Raw genomic sequence first — 26,722 nt, forward strand, 5'->3', positions numbered from 1 at the left:
TGATCCTAAGAGACTGACCACAAAGATTTATGGAGTGATAGTAGCATCACACTCATGGTTTCAGGGAGGTTTGATTTTTGTGTTTTGTTTTAAAGAACCTTTGATTACAGCAACGTGAGAGAAAACTGCTAGTCAGAATTCGGGGTATTCAAAAATACTCCCTTCCTTCCCCTTTAATCTTAAGTAATCCTTTCTCTTTTCTCATACCCATTAAAAATACAAGTGGCACCTATCCTTCCAGCTCAGAACTAAGTGATGGGGCTGCCATGAAAGCCAAGTCAATATTATTCCATGCCTATCATGGGATGCCACAACCATATCAATTGGATAGTACCCTGATCTTGATTACTGCAGACATTCTAATCAGAAGTTACATTTACGTATGAGACGGCTTAGAAAAAAAAAAGCCACCTTTCCTGATCATCTTTACCTACAGTGAACCAAATTATTTACACAGAAGTCTTCATTATTTACATGTCAACTATACAAGTAATACAATATCTCTCAGTTGAGCACCAGCACTGACTTAAGGAGTAATACCTTCAAGTCAGAGTATTAGTATTCCCTGTCACAAGTGAATTCTGATATACTTTCAGAAGTTTCCCTTTTTTGTATTGGTTGTATTCAGATCACTTCTTTGTTCATGTCCATCTTCCACATTCCAAGGATTAGTAATAGCAGCAGTTTTATGAAAGGTGTAGGTATCATGGACAGCTTTCACAGCATAATCAGTTAAGATCTTTTTAAGACGACAAGACCTTAAAATCCACTGATCTGGATTGTAAGGTTTTACCAGAAGTTCATTAAATGGAATCTATATACAATCCGTGTGAGAATTAGTGGCTGAAACAGACTCCATTTCTGTGTGCAAACAATGGGATGTCCAATGGTGGCAAGAGTCCACATTTAATTCAAGGGCAGTAGGGAACCCATTTGTCTTAAACATCAGCGAATTATGCCAGTGACGTCACCTTGGTTTAGAGTAACCATAAGGATACCGAAGAATCAGGCTGTCATGACCGGGTAAGACATGAGTGCTATAGTATTCGACCAAACTTCCCATGTTTAAAAACATGATGTCTGAATCCAGGTAAAACTTGCAATCCTGTTGTAGAACAAAAACATATGTAATCATTGACATTAATTTTTACAACTCAATGTTATTAAAAAAAACAAACAAACACACACATCATCATCAGAACTAAGAAGTTCTTTCAAACAGCTTTGCAAACTAGTCACACAAATAAGTCCAAATTAAACTCGGGAATTTAATATTCCTTCCTTTAGGATTTGACTGGAGCTGAAATTTCGATGTGAACATTTACAGCTAGTTTGTCTTTTGCATGATAACAGCAACTAGAAAACTAGAAAAAGATCTGAGTACTCAGACTCTCATCCTAGATCAGATACTTGTATATCAGCTAATTTCTACATTTAGGAATGGGAAGAAGCTTAGACTTTAACTTGTTAGTTCCAATATATACCTATATACATGCACACTTTACACACATAAATACACACATGACATTCATACATGTATACACGCATACATATACATATGCATGCATAGTGCAGCTACTAACCTTTTCAAAGATTCTGTAGTTTCTCACTTTTTCTGCAGATTCATCCCATACAACCAATACCTTGAAGAAGAAAAATGCAACATATTCAGTCTATGCTAATAAACCCTTCTAAGTTAATGTATTACTAAGGAATTAGTTACAATCCAGCCTAAAAAAAAATTAAAAAAAATAAATCACTGAAGTTATGATCGTGCTTGTCTCAGACTTTCTTGCTTTAAGGAAAGAGCACATCTAAATTGTTACGTACTTTACTATCTATAAGGCACAGTATCTCTAAATCAAAAAGGTTTTTGGGGGGTAGATTCAGCAATTGCAAGTTACCTTTCCAGGCTTAGTAGAAGAGTTCCTAACACAGTACAGTCCGTTTTGCGGTTGTCCCCGTGGGCTACTAGCTTTAAATGTCCTAAAAATAATACAGCAATTTCATATATTAGCACTTTCTGTATCAGTTAAGTTAAATGCTTAAATTATTAAAATTCTGAAAGAATTCCACTGTTCTAGCATCTGAACCAGCAACGCAGCACAGAAGATCTGGCTTTCTGTCCCCTCTAGCTTCCTGGCAGAACAACCTTCTCCAGAAGGAGCAAAATCACTTTGCAAGTACTATGCATTTTCAACTGATACAGGAGCACTGACCTAACTTCCCTAAAAAGGGATTTCCATTTTAAAGGAGCTTAAATACTTTTACTGTGGTTTTTAAACACAAATTGTACCTATCAAAATGATCTTTGAACTACTGTTCAGGGCAGGTTTTTCTAGGACTTCTAGGCAACTATTTTAAAGTCACGTTTTACCTTTCAACTTCAAGGGATTCAGAGGTATTAAGAAATACTGAAGCAGGCAGCCCAACCTGTAAAAAATATGATGAAAATCAATCACCATGTTAAGTCAATGACGACTCAAAAGCTAGCAACTTGTTATGCAAATAACATACAGCATCAGTATCTGAAATTATTAATGACAGTTTAAGCTTTACTTTATGCTTCTTCTTCCTTTATATCCAATGTTAAAATCCAGAATTTATCAAGGCATTCCTTAAAGCTAAAAAAAAAAAAAACAAACACAACAAAACAAACCACCACAGCACTGTATTTTCAGAAAGTTATTTTTTTTTTCCTGAAATATACGTTTAAAATGTTCCCAAAAGTATACACAAGCAAGAAAAATACTCTTTGAGAGTGGATCATCTGCTTGATCTTACTTTTTCATAGTCATCATCAGAATCATCATCACGTTGGTGTGGCTTGGAGGGTAGTGCTGGTTTTTCAAGTAAGAAGCTTCTAAAACTCTGTCCATCTGGTGGTGATCTCCTGGCAGAAACAGAACAAAAACTGAAGGACATCTCCTCAGGTAAACAGAATAAATATACACAAAACACTGAAGGGATAATAAAAGTAGAACTAAAGAGCAAGTGTCAGTTTAGCCCTCAAATCACAAATTAATTTAAGTTCTAAGGGACCTCTAGAGACCATTTAGTCCAAGCACCTGCACAAAGCAGGTCAAACTAGATCAGGTAGCTCAGGAACCCAAATCCAGTCAAACTTTTAATATCTCCAAGGATGGAGATTTCACAGCCTCTCCACAGCAACCTGTTCTGGTGTTTCACCATCCACATGGTGAAAAGTTTTTCCTAGCTGTAATTTCCCAGGTTGTGACTTCTGACCATTTCCTCTTATCCTATCACTGCAGACCTCTGAGGTCTTGCTCTGTCTTCTCCATCAAGTCATTGTAGACAGTGGTGATCTCCCCATAGCCTTCCTACAGGCTGAATGAATCTAGTTCTCTCAGCCTCTTCTCACATATCATGTGCTACAGCCCAAACATCTTGGTGGCCTTCCACTGGACTCACTCCAGTGTATCACTGTCTTCCTTGTACTGTCTTTAAAAAGTTTATTACTCGTTCTTCAGAGCTGCTAAACAATCTAATGGACAAAAATATTTTTATCTGAATCACCACCATAACTAGTTCCACATCACCTATTAGATCTGATCTTATATAAAATGAAACACATTTCCGATCTCCACAGAAGCTTAAAATTGTTTTTGCAGTTCATTGAGGTTCTGATATAAAAGCTTCTTATTCACTGTGACCAAAGCCTTTTACATCTTTAAGACAGACCTGACAACAAATTAACTACAAAATTCTGGTGGTTTTTTTTTTTTCTGAACTATTTCAGAAGCTAAACTCATTGCAAAATTTTCAAGTTACAAATACAGAGGCAAAAAAAGCACAACACTGAGGAAGAGAGGGATGGTGCAAGGAAGAGAAACCAATGTCAATGTGAAACTGAGAAATATGTCTGTCAACTAGTTAACTAATACACAATGGAAATATTTAATAGTGCATTGTATTTTCTTACTTACTGTAACTGGGAACATGAAGACTTCTCTGGCCTAGGCTTGATTCCAGGGGGCTGGTGGCTTGGCACAGGTGGCTTTGGGAGCACTGGTGGCACAAACAGTCCAGGTTTACCATGTTCCCTCAGCACTTTGGGCTCTACTGGTTTTTCAGTAAACTGTGACAGCTTGGGTTTACTGCTTGGTAGTGGAGGAGGAGTTCGTGGTGAAAGGTTTAAGGTTTTTAGCTTCTCGCATCCTTCTGGAGTGGCAAGAGGCAGAGGCTCTGGAGGCAATGAGCAAGGTTCTTTGACATACACAGGCTTTTTGAAAGGAGGCAGAGGGGGTACAGGGGGCAGCTGTTCACTTAGTCTCCGGCTTGAGGACTGAACCTTCAGATTAGGTTCAGCTCGGCCCTGTAACTGGGGTTCTCTCACGTTTGAGGGATCCTCTAGTTTGATATCAGGTAAGCTTCTCTTAGGAGGTGGTGGTGGTACTAGCACAGTAGATTTGCCAGCAAAGGAATTTGCCCTTGATTCTGAGTATGCAGCTTTTCTGACATGAGGAACTGGTGGAGGCGGGTAGGCTGGGGGCAGGACCATATCTACAGAAAGAAAATATTAAAAAAACATGACACACTGAGGGAAAATACAGTATGTCCAGAAACAAGACTTTTCAAATTTGTTTTCCATGTGATTTAAGGTATTTCATGGGCATCTGGTCTGACAGTACCCAACATGCTGGATAAGGCTTTAACTTTCAGCACAATTGTGACTGTTATGTGTAGTAAACTCCTGCAATTTTTATTCACGCATGACTTATGATGACTTAGGAAAGAGTTTTCCCTTTGCTAAAAATAAAGAAAAGACTACTATATTAAAAGCTTTACCCCTCCTCCAGACTGATGACCAGATACAGGTCCTTCCAGGGCAGGAGGCCTGCAAGGAAACCTGCCCTTAAAGGCACGTAACACTTTCTGTAAATTGTTACTGCTGTTACTAATGACTTTTGACCCCAAATACCTCTCAAGATTAGATACCTGCGCATTACTTCAGTTATTTTACCACCTGCAATGCTTTAGGTATGACCAAGCCAAAATAATAAACTGGTATTCTATATTGCCTTCATTGAGGGCCTTTCATGAAGGGAATGAAAGAAATCACATACCATCTTTCACTATGTCAGAAGTATCTGGCTGCAAGTAGGACTCATCCTCTTCCTCCTGGTCATAATCTGCAGATAAAAATGAGTGTGTCAGACTGATAGGTATGCCTGGAATGAAGAAAGAGCATCGAGTACTTACTGCTTTTAATAAACAAATATTTTTCAGGTTCGTGGGGTTTCTTTAAGAGGTTAATAAAAAAGATTTGGTCCACCTTTTCATTATTTAGAATAGATGTTTCCTTAAATTTCCTTAAATTAGGAAAGCAGTAACTATACTGCACATTAAATATTTTCCATCTTTCAAGTTAAAAATTACTTTCTGCTGTCACTTTCTAGCGTTATAGCCTTCCTGAGAAAAACTCAATTCAGTTGCAGACACACAACTACCCAGTTGCACTGGCAAAACCAGCTGGAAAAATAATAATCCCCAAAACCTAACACAGAAACTTCTATGATTTTGCAATACAGAAGCCTAAGCAAGCCTAGTGATCTACAAAACAATTAATTCTTTTGCCTTGCTCTGGCAACAAAGAAATGCACCACAACAAACGCCTTAAATGGCTTCAATGTTGCCTTTAACTGTAAGTCAGAATAATCAAGACATAAACTTGCTACTTCTAGGCAGCAACTTCTCATCACTGACTATGATAGGAACCTCAAGGACAATACAAAGTATTTCCCCAGAGAAATGCACTAAAAGAAAGAAAAAAAAAGGTAAAAGTATCTGATAAAAGTCAGTTAGCTCTTCTAATTTCCCTAATTTAAACTCCTGCTAGGCCTGTTAACAGAATTCAGATTGCATACAGCCCCTCTCTCCCATAAACACAGAAGTACTAAACCATAATCTGACACAAAATGCTGATGAGTCTGTTTTCCTCCACTTTGCAGCAACTGAACCGGATTTCCTGGTAAGACTCACTCCTGCCTTTTTGTCCTGGTCAGGAGAAACAGTCAAGAATTTCCTTTCAGGAAATGAGGGTACTTGCTCCAGTCAAGCCTGCCCTTAGAAATCACAAAGGGCAGACGGGAAAAGGCCTCGTGACGGAACTGTGTTGAACCTTGCGGGGAGGCTTCTCATGTTGGATTTTACTAATGCATTTCTTGACTAAGAAGTCAGTAGCTGAAATAGGCTGTGGATGCCTGTCTGACAGGCTTTCTGTAACATCCTCACTTCTAGTTAAAAAATAAAACACATTCAGCCAGCACTGTTCACTATGAAACAACTACAGCAATTAACAGGTATCGAACGTTGAATAAAAAAGGCTACGCTAAGAATGAGATTTTCAGAGCCTTACTTTAAAAACTTACTCACTTTGAAAGTCACTGAAGGATGTCATCCTATGCCTATCACATAGGCCCATCCTATGCCTAATGTAAGATCCTCCTGAACTGGAGGGAGGATCAGTTCTGTTTCATACTAAACAGACAACAACACAGATGCAACAACATCCCACTGTGGGTGACTGCTTGTTTTGCAGGACAGGTGAAGTAATTTCAGTCTGGAAGTCAGTAGCTCCACAATGTTTTTCTCCATTGTCTCTCATGTTTTCAGAACATACTTTTAAGTGACTAATATCCAGGTAGTATAATTATATTCAATTGTCATCTACATTACTCAATTATCGTAATAAAGACCACTTTGTATTTCTACACTATGACCTATGGACATATTCAAAAGTTTTATCTTTTTGCTAGATCTATAAACTCTCCAACATGCAGTCTTTATTTTAGGGTGTCAGGCACTTCCTTAAAGGTCTGAATTTCTTTACTTACCATTTATTTTTACTAATGATTTATGGCACAAAAAAGATCTGCTTCTGCTTTAAAATTACAACAACTACAAACCTTGTAAAAAATAAAAGAATTTATAGGTGCAAACTGGATCTGTTTGCTTAGCTATAAGAATACTTCCTGCAGAATATAAAGGAAATAAATAAATCAGTGTCTAAATTTGTCACCTTCATTATCTGCTGAATGATGAGAGTACTTGATATCAATGGGACGTTCCACTGAGCCATAGAAACTGTCTGCGTCAGAACCAGAGTCACTGCAAAAGAAAAGACAGAGTACTTTCCGCATCACTGTGCTATGGGTGTTGGGGCAGCAAACATGTTTGCTAGCAGGACTGCAACACTGGAAAGGAATGCTGCAAAAGCGGAAGCAATCTATTCCTATTTCCCAATTAACCACCACATATGTTGTTGCTGTTTTTTAAAGGTCTATTTGTTTCATGCAAAGCTGGCATTTAAAGCTCTCTTGGTAAAAAGATTTATTTTTGTCTTTGTATTCATTAAACTATGCATTAGGAAGGTATTTCATTCTTGGGCCTTACTGCACCTGTTTTTATTTAATAGTAAATTACTTGTAGGTGCAAAAAGCCTAAACACTACTGTCAAGAGTGAGTGCAAAAGGGATAAAAAGAAAATAAAGATTAAGGGTGATACCTGAATTCTGTTATTGTTTCTTTCTTCTCATGGTAGTGATCAATCTCCCTTCTCAGGGATAGCATCCAATTCTAAACAAGAATAAAAATACAACATTCAACACATCCATCTTCAAATCATTCAACAAAGATGCACAGTATCTGTCTTCTGTAAGAACAGAGTAACTGTGCAAGGAACCTACATTGAAAAAGTACCTATCCATGATGTTATATATGCATTAAGAGAATTTATCAGTCTAAATGCTTTGACTATCTAAAATGCTATAAGAACATATTAAAATATTAAACTTTCAGTTTGTGAATGTCAGGCTGTTATTTCTAAAGCCAGGTACTTTTTCGTAGTATGTTTATGGGTGAGAGATTTCACTGAACAGTTTTCATCCTTTATCAAAGGTTTAACAAACAAATATTTGTTCCTTGGCTAAAAATAAAATGAGCAGTATGGAGAAACTAAGCCATCTAGTATGTCACTTACAGCCATTCCCTAAATTACAACTTGAACTAACACTAGCTTAATAGTTAAAACTTCAGACATGATTTTCAGAGGAGCCCAAAGAACCAGGTATACAAATTTCAGTGACAGCTGCACATCCAGCTCATTTGGATTTTAGGGAAGTCCAAGATTCGCTTTCTGCTTCAAGGAAAATTATATTGCAGGAGAAGAAGAAAGTTACCTTTCTTTCATCTTCAGAAGAAGCTGAAAAAAACCACGTCCTGTGCTTCTTGCTAATGTGAACTAACTTGAAAGGAAACACATTGCTTGATGTTGTCTCCTCAGCTGCCCGCATAACTCTGAGAAACAGAACCACCAATACATAAAAACTTTAATCCATAAAGTTAATTCTGCTGTGCAAGTCATAAAGCTCTGACAGAAAGCAGTTTTACTGGCCAGTTTAGTCTTAGAAAAAAATAACTCCCAAGCCCAGGAAAATGCCACAGAAATCCCCATATGTGCATTTGTAGTACTTATCCAATAAAGTTGTAGAGAGGACAACGCAAGAGGGCTGAGAGGAGAAAGAGCACTAGTTAAGCCACCAGCCAGACTTATACCTGAATATTTTGACCTGTTCAGTAGTTTTAATGAATTGCATTAGTTCACAAGCTTCACACCATGGTTAAGTAGTATTTAGGGTGCCTGTGATCCTTATTTCAGAAAGGCACGCAAGAGCAATCAAAACATGGGCTTTCCATGAAAATAAAGGAAAACTAATATTAAAAGTTAACTTAGTTTTTCCACTTTTCCCTTATAAATAACTTCTTGCACTGTTATTATTATTTTAAAACAAGCACAACTGAACCTCTTTCACAAACTGCATTAGATACATTTGTTTCTTTTTATTTTTTCCCCAAGATGAGTCTCAAATTAGGAAATTCGTTACACACAGAATAATTTGGTTGTAAATACTTGCTATAAGGCTTTGGAAAAAAATAAGGAGACTGAAATCCTAAGACCATGTGTAATCTAAAAGTAACATTTCTAAGATTTATTCAGAACAAGCCATAGAGAAATCTGATTAAAATTTTTACAATCATTACTGATACTTGCTTTCTTGTTCCTAATTTTTTTTTAGCTCATCAATTTCCTCATATAATACAGTATTTCCATAAGACCTTAATATCTAGGCAAGGTGGTTTGTAAACGTAGAAGAAGGGATTCTCTGAGACATTTGACTTGTTGTTAGGTACCTAATCAAGATAACATTGCTTTGAAAGAAATGTGTCTAATCAACACCCTGAAGCTGCCATTAAGAACAATATAAACTGCAAAATTATTTCAGAATTAGAATTGTATCCTTTTTAGAACCCCAATCCTACTTTTAAGCTTGTAGTTTTCTGCATCTACTTCATCCAAAACAAAGCCATCAAAAGAACTACAAGTTATTTCAATAACGTAAGGCTAATAAGGATGTTAAGGTGGGAAATATCCACGGTACAGCTGGGAGGGATACCAGTGTGGGCATCACTGTACATTCTGAGTCACTCGTGAACTCAGTACTTTTTCATCTCCTGTCCACCCTTAACCCATGAAGGGTACTGAATTGAAACTGCCAAATAAAAGTCCAGGGAAGTCTTAGAGTGACTTGTTTTCACACACCCTTATGCAACTACCCAGTCTAACAAATTCTTTCCTTTCAAATTTTTTTTTCAATAATGCTTATGTCTGTGCATAATACTAACCAAGACCTGGCCCCACATCCAACCAAGGTCTCTACAAGGCTGCTAGAATAGAGAAATATACAAAACAATGACACAATCCCTAGCATTTACAAATTCCACGGTATTTTTCACATTAACGTGATTACAGAAAGTAGTGTCATGACCAAGTTACAGTATAGGTTTCTTATACAAATTAATCTTGAATTTTGAATTAGCTACAATGTTTACAACTGCATTCCCATAAAATATGTCATTGTTGCAGTCAGCTAGAAAGCTCTCACATTCTAATAAAAGATATTTCCTTATTCCAAAAGTCTGAGAACATTATGCAGTACAAGAACAACATATGTGTTTACAAATACAATAAAGACAGGACCATTTCTCTACATTCACTGTCTCATTAGTCCTTTCTTAGCATCAATTACAGAAGCAATTTCCTAAAGTTAGGTCAGACTTCTATTAGTAGGCCTTGTATGTATGCAGCACTCAGGCAGATTCTGATAGTACTGGTTAACTTCAAAACCACGTATTTTTGTCTTCAACTTAAAAAGAAAACATTAAGATTTATAATGTGCAGTGAAATGAGTCAGACGTTTTGCACATGCATTGTCTCATTTGTCACTCCTGTAGTTGATTCAGTTTTGAGACTAATTAGCATTACTGATTCAGTAACTCCATAAATATTCCTTTCTGTTTCCTTTATTTTTGTGAAAATCATCGAAATCACTAGAGAACAAAGACAGATTGTCTGGAAGAATCCACATCTACTTGTATGTGCAAACTCTATATTAAGTCAATAACAAGAGCATGCCCGTTGCCATTTTAACAGCTTTACTGGTTAAGTTACAAAAGATGAAGGCTATACACTAAGCAGAAGAAACATCATATATAAAATCTGAAAGGAATATATCTCCTGGAATCTAAGATCAGTGCTTAACCCAAACAGATGTAGTTGCATTTTACTTCTTTGGAAATGAAAACCATACTCCCTTGCATTAAGCAAAAGGAGGCTAGGTGATAAATAGGTTCTTTGGCACTCACCTGTTGTAACCACTCAAAGAAAACGCACCCTGTGGAGATGCAGATGTGCTGCTCTTAAAATAGTAAATACATCCCTCATGGATAATCACAAATCTCAGTGGCCCTGATAAAGAAAAAAAGTGAGCAAAATATAAATCCAGCTGCAGTACATTAACTAGAACTTCTTAAGTTGGGTAGAATTATTGTTTATGATTTTAGTAATCTTATTAATCATTATAAAAAAGAGCACAAACTAGTTAAGTGACAGCATGTTGACGATCAGTCACATGGTAAAGCTGTCCATTCACAGAGTTTCAGGACTAAGGGTAGTAGTTGTTCCCCTCACTTGAAAGCCAGCTCATCCGATAGCTGAAGAGACTGGAGGGCTGACCTCCACCCGTGCTCCTTTACTAGGAAAATAAGCCAATGTAGTAATGCAACCTAAAACAAAATGGGAAGAATGTAGCCACAAGGCTACAAATACATATTTATGTCCATCCCAAAACCCTGATGATCTACCTCTTTTCTTTCACCTCAAGTACAGAAAGCTGCCAATAAAATGATGGTTTGCTTTTTTTTTAAAGGGGCCAACAATCCTTCCTTTATTAAAGGTAGTAATCTTTGTCCTATGTAAGTATCATTTAGTTATAAACAGGGATAACAAAAGAATAACACACAAATAAACTCAAAATCTTAAAGTCTTCTCCATGTAAATAGATTCTGACTCCAGAAGCAATTACTGTTTTTAAGCACAGTCTAATCTTGGCAGTGAGAAAATGTCCATTTCACAACAACAGTAGGACATAAGAGACATTTTGCCAGTACAGAATAAACAAGCAGAAAAGCGGAGTACTAATTTCCTTTAGAAAGGAATACTTGAAATTGATACCTATCCCAGGAATCTGTTTCTGTCTTAAAAGTGTCACTTGTGAAGGACTTCACAAGACATTTAACCAAGTAAAAGAAAGTCAATCACATAGTTTATCATCTAAGATTTACAGTTCAAAAAAAATTCAGGGAAATTCTTTCAATATGAGTCTTTCATACATATATTCCAGTGAAATTGTAAGCCAGTACAGACAAAGTAAGTGGAAGAACAGCTTCATCAAGTATTCTGCTAGCATGAAATGTGTTAAGGTAAGCCCCAAAGGTAAGCATTTGAAACATTTAATTTAATTAATACTTCATTCAACTTACACTTCAAGATCTGCAGCTGGGTGCCTCCTTTTTTATGAAGATACCCTGATTTGGTCACTCCTCCAGGCATTGTCAAAAGGTTTTGTGCTCCAATCGCCTTCATCGGGACTGGCCAGATCTGCTCCTGTGAGGCCATCGTTCTGCAATTTAGAATAATTAAAAACAGTTTGAAACCTGGATTTTACTTTAAGAAATGAGTACCAAGAAACAAAGCTTGTTTCCTTAAACAAGTTTTCCAAACAACTAACATGGTTCAGCGGTCAACTATGTAGCACAGATGGGTGTTCACAGATTCCAGGAAGTCTGTAATGTATAAAAAACCATGGTGCAAAAAGTCCCGATTTATTTTTGTACCGCTTTCAAAAGTGATTGACAGTTGTTGAAACAATGGAAGAGTGCTTAATAAACGTTATTTAAGTGTTTGTATTTTTAACATGCCCTAGATAACCCTGTGAGACTTAACCAGGTGGGTGACTAGAAAGAAAATCAGTTTCTTCTCCAAAGTTCTATGCCACACATGAATATACGAAGTAATTTTCTGTATAATGAGGGAATCAACAGTCATATTTTAGTAACTGCAGTATCCAATACTACTCACTCCTTAGATTTACATGTTTTATTCAGAGTTAGAACATTTGTATATAATCTCCTACTGGACATCATATACGACAGCATCCTGTGCAAATTAAGTTCATCTCAGATCGCTGCAGGCTTCCATTTAATTTATATATCAGCTATTAACGCCATGCTCCACCAAGCACCTTTGCAGTTACCACTCTTTGCTGTCACTTTAAACAGGTTACAAAAAAAAAAAAAAAAAATTGTTTCTTAAGTAGTAGGGTTTTTTTTCCTCTCTGTTACATCACTAGGAAACCTTTCTTTCTTCAACTGGTAAAAGAACCAGGCTAAAAATCCTACTGTGCAACAGAGAAAAGAAATCACGCATGAACTGAATGGGAAGTTTGACCTAGATGTGAAAGGTTTGTTATCCTCAGGTGCAGGGCTAGAGACCTTTGCTGGTAAGAGGCAAACTAATGAAGTTCCAGTTAATTAGCTACTGATAAAGGAGTGATGGTTTAGAACCGAAAAGCTTTTAGTGGAGAACTGAAATCTAATGGATCCCATCTGCTTCTCCTTTCCCAAAAAGGACAGGAATGGAAGTCAATGGTGTAGCTCACTACAGGAATCCAAGAGCCTACACCACACCTAACCCAGCACTCATCTCTCCAGCCGAACACAGCAACTTGAACTACCCATACTGAAAAGAATAAGCAAGTGATACAGTTCTGTTGAGGGATTAATTGCAACAGCAGAGTACATATCCATTGTATATGTCTTAGGAAAAACAGAAATGCAAGTCAAGTGATCTTTTGGTGGATCAGCTTAGGATTTAGATCAAACTGCTTGCCCTTTGCTGCTGATGCATGTGTGGGGAAGGGTGGAAATTACTAGCAATGTCTACCAGGAGAGTTTAAAGTCAATAGAATTCTCTAGGCAGCCTAGAAAACTTAATCCCAGAAATCAGGTTTTAGTCCCCAGTGATATAACACAGGCACAAGCAAAGCAGATAGGATCCAAGGCCCTAGAAAGGTTCTCGTAGCAGACACTGCAAGGCACCACAGTTTCCCAGTTTTCCTCCAGGCCCCTCCTGCTCACCAAAAGCCAAGTTCTTTTTGTTGTATTCAGCTATATCCTTTCTTCTGCTATTTCCTCCCTGATCTTTCCAAGTTGAGTTGTTCCTTCCTCCTCCTCCTCCCCCCCACAATGAAATTTCTAGCAACAGCAATGCGTTAACAGGTCCAAGAAGGGGCTACACACAGGTATTTTAAGCTTTTAATTTAAAAAAAAAAAAAAAAAAAAAAAAAAAAGAGTAACAACAGTTAACCGTCCCCCCACCTCCTCCAAATCCTTTCTCCACATCCTGCACAGAAGTCAAAGAGAGGGAAATGGACAGTGTTAACCAGCTGGCTGCTGTCACCAAACCACACTGCAGTAGTGCTAAGAGTGATTTCCTTGAAATGAGGAACGTAAAGGCAAGTCTTGGTATAATTCTTCTTTTAAGAACAGGCACATCAACATTCAAACATTAGAAATTAATTTAGAATTCAGTCATTTCCGTCATTTTCTAGTTACATTCAGAAAAAAAGATTGGGTAAAAATGGAGCCTTTTTATTCAGACAAATACACTCAGATGTCAGTTTTCTTGATCTAACATTAGTCTCAATGCCATCCAGCAGTTTCAAGTTCATCATTGGTCTTCGAATCCTGGGTGCTTTCACTACAAAGAACAGAACAAGAAAGGACTTGAGCACCTAGCCTTTGGTGTGAAACCATTTGTGTTCTGTACTTAGGCTGAAAACATACCAGAAGAGGCAGAGTTAAATGTCTCAGAGAGGTTATCCAAAACAACCACTAAGCTCTGATTTCTGGGAAGCCAAAGACAAACACTGTTTTCTATATTGACCCACCCTAGGTCAATATAGAAAACTGAAATATTTGACTAGGTCACGTTGGCCTTGTGTGCAGGAATAGACCGGTTATACCCCTCACTAAAGTGTGCCGGGAGGGGGGCACTTTCTCCTCCACCTGAAAAGCCTAAATATCAGGCAGACAGAGAAATAAATAAATAAACAAACAAAGGAAGCAGAGGAGCAAGCTGGGGGGGGGGGCCGGGGGGGGAATCCAGTTCTACACTGTGATGACGAAAGGATTTTACTAAGGCGGAAGGGTAGAGTAATTGGTTCTGCTTCCTCTATTCATAATGATTTCTTACTTTTGACTACTCACTATAAAACAGCCCTGAGAACAGAAACTAAACCTCAGAACTTCCCCATCCCAGAAAAATGAATAAAAGGAGACGTGTGGCTGAACTCCACAGAACCAAGTACATATTACATGAGCTAAAGAGCTCACCTAATATACCAATAGCTTTAGAGGCTGCTATGCCTATCTTCTGGATCTCACTGTGGCTTACAGCACTCCCCATCACATCCGTGGGCTCCTCAAGCACTTCCATTTTCAGACACATACGAAGGACTTTGATATTCTGAATTGAAATATTTGAGTTAGGCTTCTAAAATCCATTTCATTTAAGTACTTTGAATCTAGTCCCAAGCAGATTTTCTTCTTTTCTTGACAGCACAAAACAATCCTGGAATGACACTAGATGCTATTTTGCATCAAGCTGCTGGAAGAAAGCTGTCAATTCAACCACAGTTCTTTATTGTAGGGGTGAGAGGGAGGCAAAATGGATGCTCTTAAAGATTTTTCTGGTCTTAGCACCTACAATATGGCTGCCTTTGGCTACCTGAAATTGTTCCATACACTTTTGATGTTAGTCTTGTAATTTTTTTTTAATCCATTACATGAAGAGATTGATAGCAAACACTGAAGTCACTGCAGTGCCTGTTAGCCCTGTGATTATTAAGAACAGAAAGGTATTTCCAAGTTGTTTCTTATGCAGTTACGTTCTTGCACTACCAGCCAAAGAGCCCATTACACATTTTAACCCCAGGTGCGTAAGCAGAGTGTCTCCCGTGGAGCTGACAGTGAAGTTAACAGAAAGGGCCCACTAAGCGCCATCAGAGCCAAGCCATGCTCTCTTTCTGATGTCAGTCCTCCGCTGCAAACAGGAGGTGACATTACTCAGGCACTGTTTTGTGCAAGCTCCTAGGAAGAGCTACACATTTTGTTGTTCTTCCCATTCACCAAGGGACCAGATGGATGATTTTAAGTTAAGTTTTCCATCAAACCCCAAAACTCATAAGTGGCTATTGAATCAACCTTCTCCCCCCCCCAAAACAGCACCGAACTGAACCCTGTGAACCAGAAGAGGATGGCAGCAGGCAGTAAAAGGCCTTGCTTCACTTTGTTTCTCAGATGATCCCCATGATAATTCTGTGCCTGTGAGGGAGATGATAGGCCTCAGAGTGTTGCAGGAGAAATGGTGGAACAGCAGTTTATAGGATTTGTTTCATCTTTCCAAAAGCACTGTTGAATGACAGAACAGTGCAATTGGTGCTCGAGTGTGATACAGAGCTTATACAGTTACTATTTTAATTACTTCATATGTACAAACTGTCTGTCAGACTAAAAAGCAAACCAATTTGCAGTGTATTCTTCATGTATCAATAAAGTTAGACCACGCCTATCATGAGTACACTTTTCTTAAACACTCTCATAATGAGCTGCTTCTTATTTTAAAGCACTGTGAAAGTCACAACAGCATGAAAGAATGAAATTACACACTTCATTGTGTAACCTAGATAATGCCAATCTGATGCAGAAATTTCTTCTGAATCACAACAATACTGTTACCAAGCTCAAACTCCAAATGGAGGGTAGACTCCTGTTATTCTGTACTATGCAAATGTATACATCTGTGAAGTAATTGTAATCTATTCCTTCAGCCAGTGTATATAGAATAGCTAGATTGGAGGCTAGGGCATAGTTTTACAGGCTAGAAGTCACTCCATGAGTAAAAAAGTTCTGCCACATTAAAAATCTGGATTACATTATAGAAGAACACTTACTGCCTTTGGCCTTAAAAGCTATTGGCATTGATCCCAATTAAAGCAAATTTAAGCTGATTCAACTAAAGATTGCATTCTGGAAAAGCCATGAGTCCTCAGTTCTTGCTTAACTTCAGGAGAACACATGGCAGATGTGATCATTTCCACATCTTGCAGTATATAGGTGTAAAAAAACCATCACCCTCATCTCTGAAACTACAGCTGCCAAAAGTTGCATTAAAAAATTCTCATTTGTTATAATATTTATGGTGTGTCCTGGAGCCCAGTTTGGTCATACTGAAAACAAATAAAAAACAGCCTCCAAAGTTGCAGTACAAAAATTAAACCTGATCTGAATTTGCAGTAAATATCTCTATGCCAATTACATTCAAGAACTTTTTAAACTCCATACATAAGCTCTAGTCTTTTAAATCCTGTTTTGAAATTAAAACAGGATGCTAGTTTCCTTCTGAATATATAACTTACAGGAACAAATGCATTCCTCATACAAAGCAGAGGGAAACTGAAGTTTCAGCCTCTACAAAAGGCTTAACCAAAAGTGAGGCAGCATTACATACAGCAAAACTGTAAAATGAAAGCTTCCCCAATGTGCTCTCTGCAATTCTGAACAAAAAACAGTTCTCCAGTTTAATCATCTAAACATTTACCATCTGTTCTTAAAAACGCTTTCTGCAAAATTTTCAGGTCTCTTTTCCACTTATTAAGCATCCTCCAGTATTTCTGAAATTCTCTTCCATAGCTCTCCTACTTTTTTGGTTACTCATTCCATTTCTGAATACTTGTAACAGCCTCTTTCACAATAGCCTCTCAAAAGGATTAACAGCACAGTACAAACACTGTAAAGTCAAATAAATCTTACAGGACAAAGGGAACAGAGAACTAAGCCTGACTGAGAAACACCGTTTTAAGTAAGTTTACTCAGTTTAACTTGCTTCAACTGGCTTTTCTTTTCTGGTAAAGATTTTCAACCAGTGCTCGCCCCATCTTTACCCCCTTCAATTCTTTACCCTTGAATTTTCTGCGTGACTTATAAGTAATTTACCCACAATAAAGTATTTTACTCTTAGTTTTAGACTGCTCTCTACCTAAAAGAGAAAAGATGACAGAAATACAAGCCAGAAAAATGCACTAACCTGGTGACTGTGCCTAATCGACACATAGTTTTTCTGCTGACAGTTTCACCGAATGATTGTTTCCTTTGTGACGACAAAGCCATTAATAACTTACAATCCTTCTCAGGCATGACAGGAACATCTCGGCGCTTCTCCTCGTTTTGTGTATTAGAAGGTTGAAAGCGCCTGCGACAGCTGCTGTTCGCTCAACGCACAAAAGGAAAAGAAACCCTGCCCCAACTGCTGGAGCATCTGCACTGCACCGCGAGCAGGAGGGACGCCGAGGCAATGACTTGTTTCCTTTGTTACTTCCTGTTTCCCCCAGTGGGCAGCACTATCTTTGGTCAGATTTCCCAACTTCCCAGAGATGGTATAAATCAAGCCCTGCATACCTCAAACCTCAGTCAGATAGCGAGCCAGAAAGCAGAGGGGATTTTCCAGTGCTCACTTGCTTCCTCCTCACCTTTCAATCAACTACTTTCCCCGGGGAGAAAAAGAAAGGAGTCCTTTTTCCTCACCGTGTACTCGGGCCTCACACCAGCGCAGGCACAGCTCAGCCGTGCTGCCTGTCCTTCAGGTACGGGCACTGCACCACAGAACCACGGTAAGTGTTTCATCTCTCTTTTCTCTCCTGTAGCTGGAGCTTATCCTTCCCTCTTCAACCCAAGAAAATAAAAATAACCATTTTGAAATATTATGCAGCATATACATACTTTAGAGCGAGTCTTGCCTGTATGTTTGATGCTACGCAAATCAGGAAAGACAATAAAATTTGAATCCAAGAGAGTCACAACACAAGGGCAACAATTCAACAGGACAAGGATCACCAACTGATGATGAATGAATGTCCTTGTTTTATACTTATTTTCATCTGGACCTCTTAAAAGGGTTCGGGTCTTTCACTAACTTTGTCTGGAATTAACCAACACCCAGGGCTAGAAAGTTCAAGTAAAGACAAAAACAACTAGCAAGTTTCAGAATGATGGACAAAACCTACATATATGAATATGCCAAGTAAAGTTTATTTCACATATTTTTGGGGAGATGGACACAAGTCTGTACTCCAAAACAGAAGGAAGAGGTTTCTATAGAATGTTTTTCTTTTTGTAAACTACCCAACAGTCAAAGTACAGAAGAAAATAACATTTCAGATACTGGCCATGGCTGTATTGGCTAGAAAAGCAATTCTCAGTCTTCAGCACAGGGCACCCATTTGCACTCCTTCCGTAGCCAGGCTATGTAGGAAGGGGAAGCAAACCATAAATATATCACACACCTGCTGTAAGCTAAAAGGATCATATCAACACAAAATCCCGATGCTATTTAGTAAGAATCAATACCCGGATTAATTAACAGCTTTTTCACACAGAAAAGATGCAAAGAGGACTACATCTCAGCAGTTTGTGATTTAAACACACTTGTTTTATCTGCCACGGTATCAGTTGCCAATTTAGACTTTAAGCATTAACACACAATGCTGTAAAGCAATCTTTCCTCTGCCAGATCTCTGCTATCTAAGTATACAAAGTTTGCATTACCATCTTTGCAAACTTTATCTTTACCTCAGTAAAAAACCTACGACCAAAACGACAAGCATGAGAGTATATGAAACACTGGCGGGGGGGGAGGCAGGAACCACAGTTCCCCTTTCCCTTTTCTGGGCTGACACACCTAAGTCTTGGTTTTCCCCTCCAAACTCTGCAACTATAGTACCATGCTATTTGGCCTCAACAGTCTCATTTTAATTATGTCTCATTTATCCAACACATGTTCCTGAAGTACTGTTTTTCCACTCTAACTTTCTGGTGCTGTCCTCTTCCATTCTTCACTTAAGCACTCAGAAATACAGAATTTTTCATTTCAAGTTCCAAGATCCCCTTTTGATTTTTCCGGTGATTTCCAACATTGTCGAGATGGTCACAGAATTAGAACAGAATCCATTTCACACATGCATACACACAAGCTGGTGCTCCACTGAGGAGCAACAGCCACAAAAAATTTAGGTGTTTTGGAAGAACGAAAATTCAGCTTAACTTTCTAGACCAAACAATAACCAGAAGGGTTGTGTTTCAAAATTGCAAATAAAAAAATCTGCAGAGACATTAAATCCTTATGGATTTGATTAACATCTCTGTCAGGGAAAGAGTATTAAATTTATCCTTCTCCACAACACAAAATTCATTTTTGCAAAGAACTGTGGTATATGGTTTTCAGAGCATTAACCTTCATTTGACCCCACAAAATCAGTGGTGAGAAGTAGCCTTGCACCAAGCTACTCTGGGGAGAATTTCACTCAAAAGGAGTTACTTCATTTCTTTAACATTATGAGATTTCACTCAGGTAGGTTTAATAGAAAGAACCAAAGCATCAGAAACCAACATTTGGATTTCATTCTAGTATGGCCACTGTCTGAGGAAGCCAGCCAGTCACCTCCACCATTATTAGGAGGAGCTCTTGCTCCCAGTCAAAAGCAGTCCGACTTATCTTCAGTTAATGGAAAGCAAGAGCAATAAAACATATACCTAGCACTATGCTGGCCTTGCCAGTAAGTTCACTAGTCTAGCCGACGGGTTGAGGTGTCTCTGCAGCAGGAGAGCTTCCTCTTGCTGACCAATTTACAGGAAACTGCAAGAACGGACTGTAAATAAAAGCAGCACGAGAAGCTCACAGCAACAGGCAAGGCAAAAAATTAACAAAGGCACAACAACAAAACAGTGTAACAAGCACGTTCCTTCAGCCGCAGCTAGTCAGCTCAGTAGTCAAGTTCCACTCGGAATAACGTAAGAGTTCATACATTATATATTTCCACAAAAGCCTACAGTATAGTAAGGCCACATTCTGTTGAAGTTTTACTGACTGTAATGACCTTGAATCAGGAGTAATTATTAGGAGTTCTATTATTTTATTAATTCTACCAAATGAGTTTAGTCTCAAGTTTCTAGATCACAGTGCAAACACATCCACTATGTTGAGAGATGATGTATCTGCCAATTGTATACTCCACAACTGCAGACTGTAGAAGAGCAAGTGTAAGTTACTCGCCTGAATCCTTCATCTGCCAGGTAAGGCAGTCCTGTGAAAATGTGAATAACTATACATCAGAATTACTTCTGCTGGGTGACCTGAGAATAATAATTAAAAAAAAAAAAGAAGAAAATAAAAAGAAAAAAAATCAGCAAAGAGGAGAAATTAGATTAAAACTTTGAAAAATGCTGTTTCAACACCAAAATAACTCCTATTTTTTAAACTTCAGGTATCATTCCCTCATTCAGCTTACTAAGGAAGAGCTGAAGAAGCCTTGATAACATACTTACTTCTTTAGAATCATAGGATGGTTTGGGTTGGAAGGGACCTTTAAAGGTCATCTAGTCCAACCCCCCTGCAAGGAGCAGGGACATCTCCAACCAGATCAGGTTGCTCAGAGCCCCGTCCAACCTGGCCTGGAATGTTTCCAGAGATGGGGCATCAGCCACCTCTCTGGGCAACCTGGTCCAGTGTTTTGCCACCCTCATTGTAAAAAATTTCTTCCTTATGTCCAGTCTGAATTTACCTCCCTGTAGTTTAAAACCATTACCCCTCATCCTATCACAACAGGCCCTGCTAAAGACTTTCTCCCCATCTTTCTTATAAGCCCCCTTTAGGTACTGGAAGGCCGCCCTAAGGTCTTCCCAGAGCCTTCTCTTCTCCAGGCTGAACAGCTCCAACTCTCTCAGCCTGTCCTCATAGGGAAGGTGGCCTCCTCAGGACCCACTCCAACAGGTCCATGTCTTTCCTGTACTGAAGGCTCCAGAGCTGGAGACAGTATTCCAGGTGGGGTCTCACGAGAGTAGAGTAGGGCAGAATCACCTCCCTCGACCTGCTGATCTATGCTTCTTTTGATGCAGCCCAGGATGTGGTTGGCTTTCTGGGCTGCTAGCGTACATTGTTGGCTCATGTCCAGCTCTTTATCCACCAATACACCCAAGCCCTTCTCCTCAGGGCTGCTCTCAATCTCTTCATCCTTCAGCCTGTGTTGACACCAGCGGCTGCCAAGACCCATGTGCAGGACCTTGCACTTGGCCTTGCTAAACTTCATGAGGTTCTCATAGGCCCACCTCTCCAGCCTGTCAAGGTCCCTCTGGATGGCACCCCTTCCCTTCAGCAGGTCAACTGCACCACACAGCTTGGTGTTGTCGGCAAACTTGCTGAGTGCACTCTATCCCACTATCCACATCGCTGACAAAGATGTTAAACAGGGCCAGTCCCAGTACCGACCCCTGAGGGATGCCACTCGTCACTGGTCTCCTTATTCACCAATGCTGTAATCCAGTCATAGAAGGCTACCAAATTAGTGAGGCACGATCTGCCCTTAGTGAAGCTGTGTTGGCTGTCACCAGTCACCACCACCTTTTCCATGTGCCTTAGAATAGTTTCCAGGAGGATCTGCTCCATGATCTTGCTGGGCACAGAGGTGAGACTGACTGGCCTGTAGTTCCCCAGGTCTTCCTTGTTTCCCTTTTTAAAAATAGGAGTTATGTTTCCCTTTTCCCCGCCAGAGGAAACTTCACCAGACTGCCACAACTTCTCAAATATGATGGATAGTGGCTAAGCAACTTCATCCGCCAGTTCCCTCAGGACTCACAGATGCACCTCATCAGGTCCCATGGACTTGTCATCTTCAGGTGCCTTAGATGGTCTCAAACCTGCTCTTCTCCTACAGTGGGCGGTTCTTCATTCTCCCAGTCCTTGCTTTTGTCTTCCACGACTTGGGTGGTGTGGCTAGAGCACTTGCTAGGGGAAGACTGATGCAAAAAAGTCATTGAGTACCTCAGCCTTCTCCATATCCAGGTAACCAGGTCTCCCACTTCCTTCCAAGAGGGCCCTAGGGCATTTCCCCTAGTCTTTCTTTTATCCTCAATGTACCTATAGGAGCTCTTCTTGTTGCCCTTGACATCCCTGGCCAGAATTTAATTCTGTCAGGGCTTTAGCTTTCCTATTGTGATCCTGGCTGCTCAGACAATCTCTCTGTATTCCTCCCAGGCTACCTGTCCTTGCTTCCACCCTCTGTAGGCTTCCTTTTTCTGTTTGCATGGAGCTCCTTGTTCATCCATGCAGGCCGCCTGGTGTTTTTGCCTGACTTCCTCTTTGTTGGGATGCATTACTCCTGAGTTTGGAGGAGGTGCTCCTTGAACATTAACCAACTTCCTTGGGCCCCTCTTCCCTCCCTTATATATATATACATACATATAAAGGTAGCTGAAGCCTTGATAATATCTTTTAAATCTAAAACTGAGAAACACTTCAGGTCAAAAAGTTTCTGACTTTCTATTTATACCTCACTGCTCTCAAGGTCTGAACATCTATGATCATATTGTTGGCTTAGAACTTCAAAAAAGCCAACCATCACTGGTCTGCAATAAATAAGCCATCCTTCAGAGAACAAACATATCAATTTTAAAACAACGTTTTAACTTTTCTTGGTTGTTTCACCAAACAGCTTGGTACCAGTCCTGGAAGATGATATACTGACTTTGATTTTGGGATATGATTAATGTTGTTCAAACATCTGTAGACTAAAGTACAGCTGCAAAGTATTTGCGGTATATGCACAGCTTGCAAAAAAAAAACCAAATTATGCTGTGCAGTTGGAAGAGAAGAACTTTCTGCAAATTCTCAATATAAGAACACTACCATTTAACAGACACTCTTACATCAGCTAGCCTTGAAAAATAATGTGACCTCATACTGATGTAAATAAGGATTGAACTAAAATCAGTACAGCTATCCTAGCACAATTTTCTATGTTGACAGTTTTATTATGAGTAGCTTTCATGAGTTTAAGGGATTTCTACTGAATCAAAAATGCCCCTCAAAACTATGCAGGAGTATTCACCCAGTGATTTAACTGGGTGTCAAGTCTATGCCTGTCAGACCATACCAGTAACACCAGGTATAAGCAACACTTAAAATAGAAGGCAAGTTCTTGAACGCTTCTGCTGCTTATCACATTTCTTTAAAATAAATTCAAAGATACATTACCAAGGCAATACTTCCATTCTCATTTACTATTCCAGCCAGATGGAGAGCTGCTTTGTTCCTTTTAACTATCATCTATATACAGTGTCCTTGTAAAAAAAGACTGTAAATGCAGCTATGGTTATGATTAACTGATATCTTTCACTCATGCTTGTAGAACAATTTAAACTAGACCATAGTTAAAAAAATCACGTAACCGAGCAGAAGGACAGAGTGCGATTGCCGAAGTCCTACTCCTGCACACAGTTGTGCTGCAGACAGCTGCAAAGGGAGTTTCCCCAAAACACACGTAGACACTTAACGTGGGACTTTCTATAAATCACTTCTTATTTCCCCGGCTGAAGTTTTAGATTCTAAGGCATTACAGTTGAAACAATTTTACTGCTGGGCTGGTTTGTGATGAATTGCATACAATTCTATCACTAATGCACTCACAATTGTTAATTTAGGAAGCTCTGTTGGACCACAAAATAATTTCTGCTTATATGTCAAAACACCTATAAACATTGAATCTGGAAGACCACTGAACTTCAAAAAAAGCAACACCTAAATAAAAGCTTTTAGAAATTTACAAGAGGCAGTCAAATATCTATCACTGATTATAAAGCGTATCTGATAGGTACATTTAAGCAGCAGATGTCTTACCATATAAAGTTAGGTCTGTTGTTAGGAATTTTTTTTTCCTGTTTTCTTAGAATTTAAATACTTAAGTCAATTTAAAGAACATAAAGAGTCCAAGGCCCACACTTACGTTCACCATTTTCTACTATTTCTGATACTAAAGCATTCCAGCAAGACATACAACATGCATCAGTTCATTGTATACTGTGCTTGTACAAGACTAACAAAACTAAGATCAGAGACTACTATTGCCAGTTAAAGAGAATATTTCATGTGCGCATATATGCAAGTCAACAGAAAAATTACTGAATATACGCAATTTTAAAACATTCCTGCAGTAGGGTATTAAAAACAAAACCACATAAAGCTTATGGAGCAAGTCCTTTTGAACATCTACCAGCAAAAAAACTTCAGTGAATAAATTTATAAACTCTACCGCTGACCCTAATAACAAGCTACTAATTGAATACTAAAGAACTTCAGCAGGCCCTGATTTAGAGGAAGCACTTGGTGGTGACATCCGTGAGCCCTCCCAGCTTGCGTGTCCCTCTTCTGGTGGACTGCAGGAACTTTGAATGTAAGGAAACATACCTCTGCCGCGAAATGCTTGCTGCCAGCACCAAAGAGGAAGCTCGAGTTCTGTCAGACCCTAGAAAAACAAAATGAGACAAACAGTTCTTATTTTTATTTTGCTTGTAAGAAGTCTGTGTGATACAATGTAAAGACAAAGCATAGATGGTGCTGGTTTTTAAGCAGTGATGCAGTGAAGCATCTCAGAAGTTTGCTTTTCTCATACTTGGAAATTCTGACTAGGAACCAGAATCTCAAAATAAGCATGCAAGTGTCATTTATAGAATTAGAAGGCCCAACTGGGCTGTGTTGCTAATGGACAGTCCCCACCTCCACAGCTTTGAAGCTCCTTGTGCTCAAAAACTCATGCAAGCAAGTAGATGGACCAGAAACAGGGTTTCTTTATTCAGATTCCAATGACTGTTCCCTTTTCAATCATGATCTGACCTTCTCTAAAGGAGAAAGCATAAATTTTTTGCCACTCCCACCTCCAACCATCCAAAACACTAAATCAAATGACTGAAACAGGTAGGAGCATAGATTACAGTAACCAGGATTTAAGGCTACCATATATTTCATCACCTAGGTAAATACTAGGTTTCGGGGGTTTTTGTTTTGTTTTGGTTGGTTTGTTTGTTTTTTAAACATGCCCTGGAAAGAAGTATCTCGGCAAGCTCATGCGTCCTTTCTACAAAAGCCGAATTTAATTGTGACCACCAGATCATGCGCAGCTGGGATTTTAGGTCAAAACTTTAAAATCAAAACAAATGTACACTGCAAGGCTGCGCCAGAAAGACTGCAGTAAACAAACAATTTTAATTTGGAGGACATGAGAGGGAACAGTCATTTCATATCACTTAACCCAAAAAAAAAAAAAAAAAAAAAAAAAAAGTATTGTCTTCCTTCTACAAGACAATTTGAACAATGCTATTTTATATTATCATTTCTTTTATGGAAACCACTACTCGCTTCAGAAGTATAACCAAAATGGGAAAAAAAAATATTCCCCCGTTAAATCTTGTTTAAATGAACTCCAATAGCAAGGATTAGCCCAAGATCAACCTACGCCTTCAAAACTGCAGAGCTGCATTCAAAAGTGAGATCATGCAGGTCTGTTTTCAAGTACTGAAGACATTCATATGCAGTATTTTGTAAGACATGAACAACAACATTATTCTTTTACAACACTGATCATAGTTTGTCTAATTGAATATATTATTAGTATAGTACCAACAAAGTTTGCAGAAAGATTTCACAAGAGGTACAAAAATCCCTCAACATAGTGTAAGAGCAACAAACACCTGGCAGTAAGATAGGCCAAAGGCAAGGAGCTAAATCTCGATCCTTGCTTTCCGTTGGATCTCGACATCACCTAATTCTTCTCTTCAAGTCATGTCTTCTTCTGGCCTGTCTTGAAAGTCAAGATGTATACTCTTACAAAGTAAGGGTGAACTCATTTACAGTAGGAAAAAAGACTTCAGAAAATGAAAAGATAATGGGAATGGATCTAGTGGTACTGCACATGTAACTCAAAACCCTTCCTAGAGGGGTGATAGTTATTATTTCAGAGGAGAGAGGGGAAAAAAAAAAAAAAAAAAAAGAAAAGAAAAATGCTGTAATGCATCTAGTTTAGTGCACAGTCATTGATAAGCTGGGAATACTGAAATTCATCTCACACTCCAAGATCTCAGTCTCTGGCACTTCAAATGACACAGGCAAGCCTCTGAGATGCAAATTCTTAGCCTGGAAGAATACTCTCTATCTTTACCCAGTTCTTACACTCTTCTGTAAGCACTCCTCAGATCTGACTCCATACAGCCATTCCTATTGTCCCACCAAATACTCAAAAAAAAAAAACCAAACAAAAAAACAAAACCACCACAAAAAAAAAACCCCACACAGAACCTAAAAAAAAAAAACAAACCCCAAAACAAACAAAAAAACCCTGGAACATGCACTTTAAAACTTCCC

The 26,722-nt window shown here is 38.8% G+C and overlaps 1 protein-coding gene across 2 annotated transcripts; it reads right to left on the bottom strand.

Moving 5' to 3' along the window:
• Window positions 1–305: 305 nt before the first annotated feature.
• Window positions 306–24,826, bottom strand: SH3BP2 (SH3 domain binding protein 2). Of its 2 annotated transcripts, none has more exons than XM_086746843.1 (13): window positions 24,773–24,826; window positions 11,902–12,041; window positions 10,726–10,828; window positions 8,202–8,319; window positions 7,529–7,599; window positions 7,043–7,131; window positions 5,088–5,153; window positions 3,948–4,524; window positions 2,785–2,893; window positions 2,378–2,433; window positions 1,905–1,986; window positions 1,584–1,643; window positions 306–1,105 (listed from the first exon to the last, which is right to left on the bottom strand). In XM_086746843.1, exons 2-13 carry the CDS (start codon window positions 12,035–12,037, stop codon window positions 968–970), a joined length of 1,605 nt encoding a protein of 534 aa, XP_086602969.1. In that variant the 5' UTR covers window positions 12,038–12,041; window positions 24,773–24,826; the 3' UTR covers window positions 306–967. The 2 variants fall into 2 exon arrangements, with proteins under 2 accessions (XP_086602969.1, XP_086602968.1); XM_086746842.1 differs by lacking the exon at window positions 24,773–24,826 and adding an exon at window positions 17,567–17,751.
• Between the last annotated feature and the right edge of the window lie 1,896 nt (window positions 24,827–26,722).

This window comes from Chlamydotis macqueenii, chromosome 4 (assembly GCF_036417535.1).
Source record: "Chlamydotis macqueenii isolate bChlMac1 chromosome 4, bChlMac1.mat, whole genome shotgun sequence".
NCBI lineage: Eukaryota > Metazoa > Chordata > Aves > Otidiformes > Otididae > Chlamydotis > Chlamydotis macqueenii.

Excerpts from the sequence above, each read along its gene's own strand:
- SH3BP2 (XM_086746842.1), bottom strand. The coding sequence starts at position 17,676 with ATGCCTGAGAAGGATTGTAAGTTATTAATGGCTTTGTCGTCACAAAGG. Across the intron at positions 8,320-10,725 it reads TCTTTGAGTGGTTACAACAG|AGTTATGCGGGCAGCTGAGG; the intron begins GTGAGTGCCAAA and ends TCTGTTTCTCAG. Across the intron at positions 1,644-1,904 it reads CTTCTACTAAGCCTGGAAAG|GTATTGGTTGTATGGGATGA; the intron begins GTAACTTGCAAT and ends TTCTTCTTCAAG.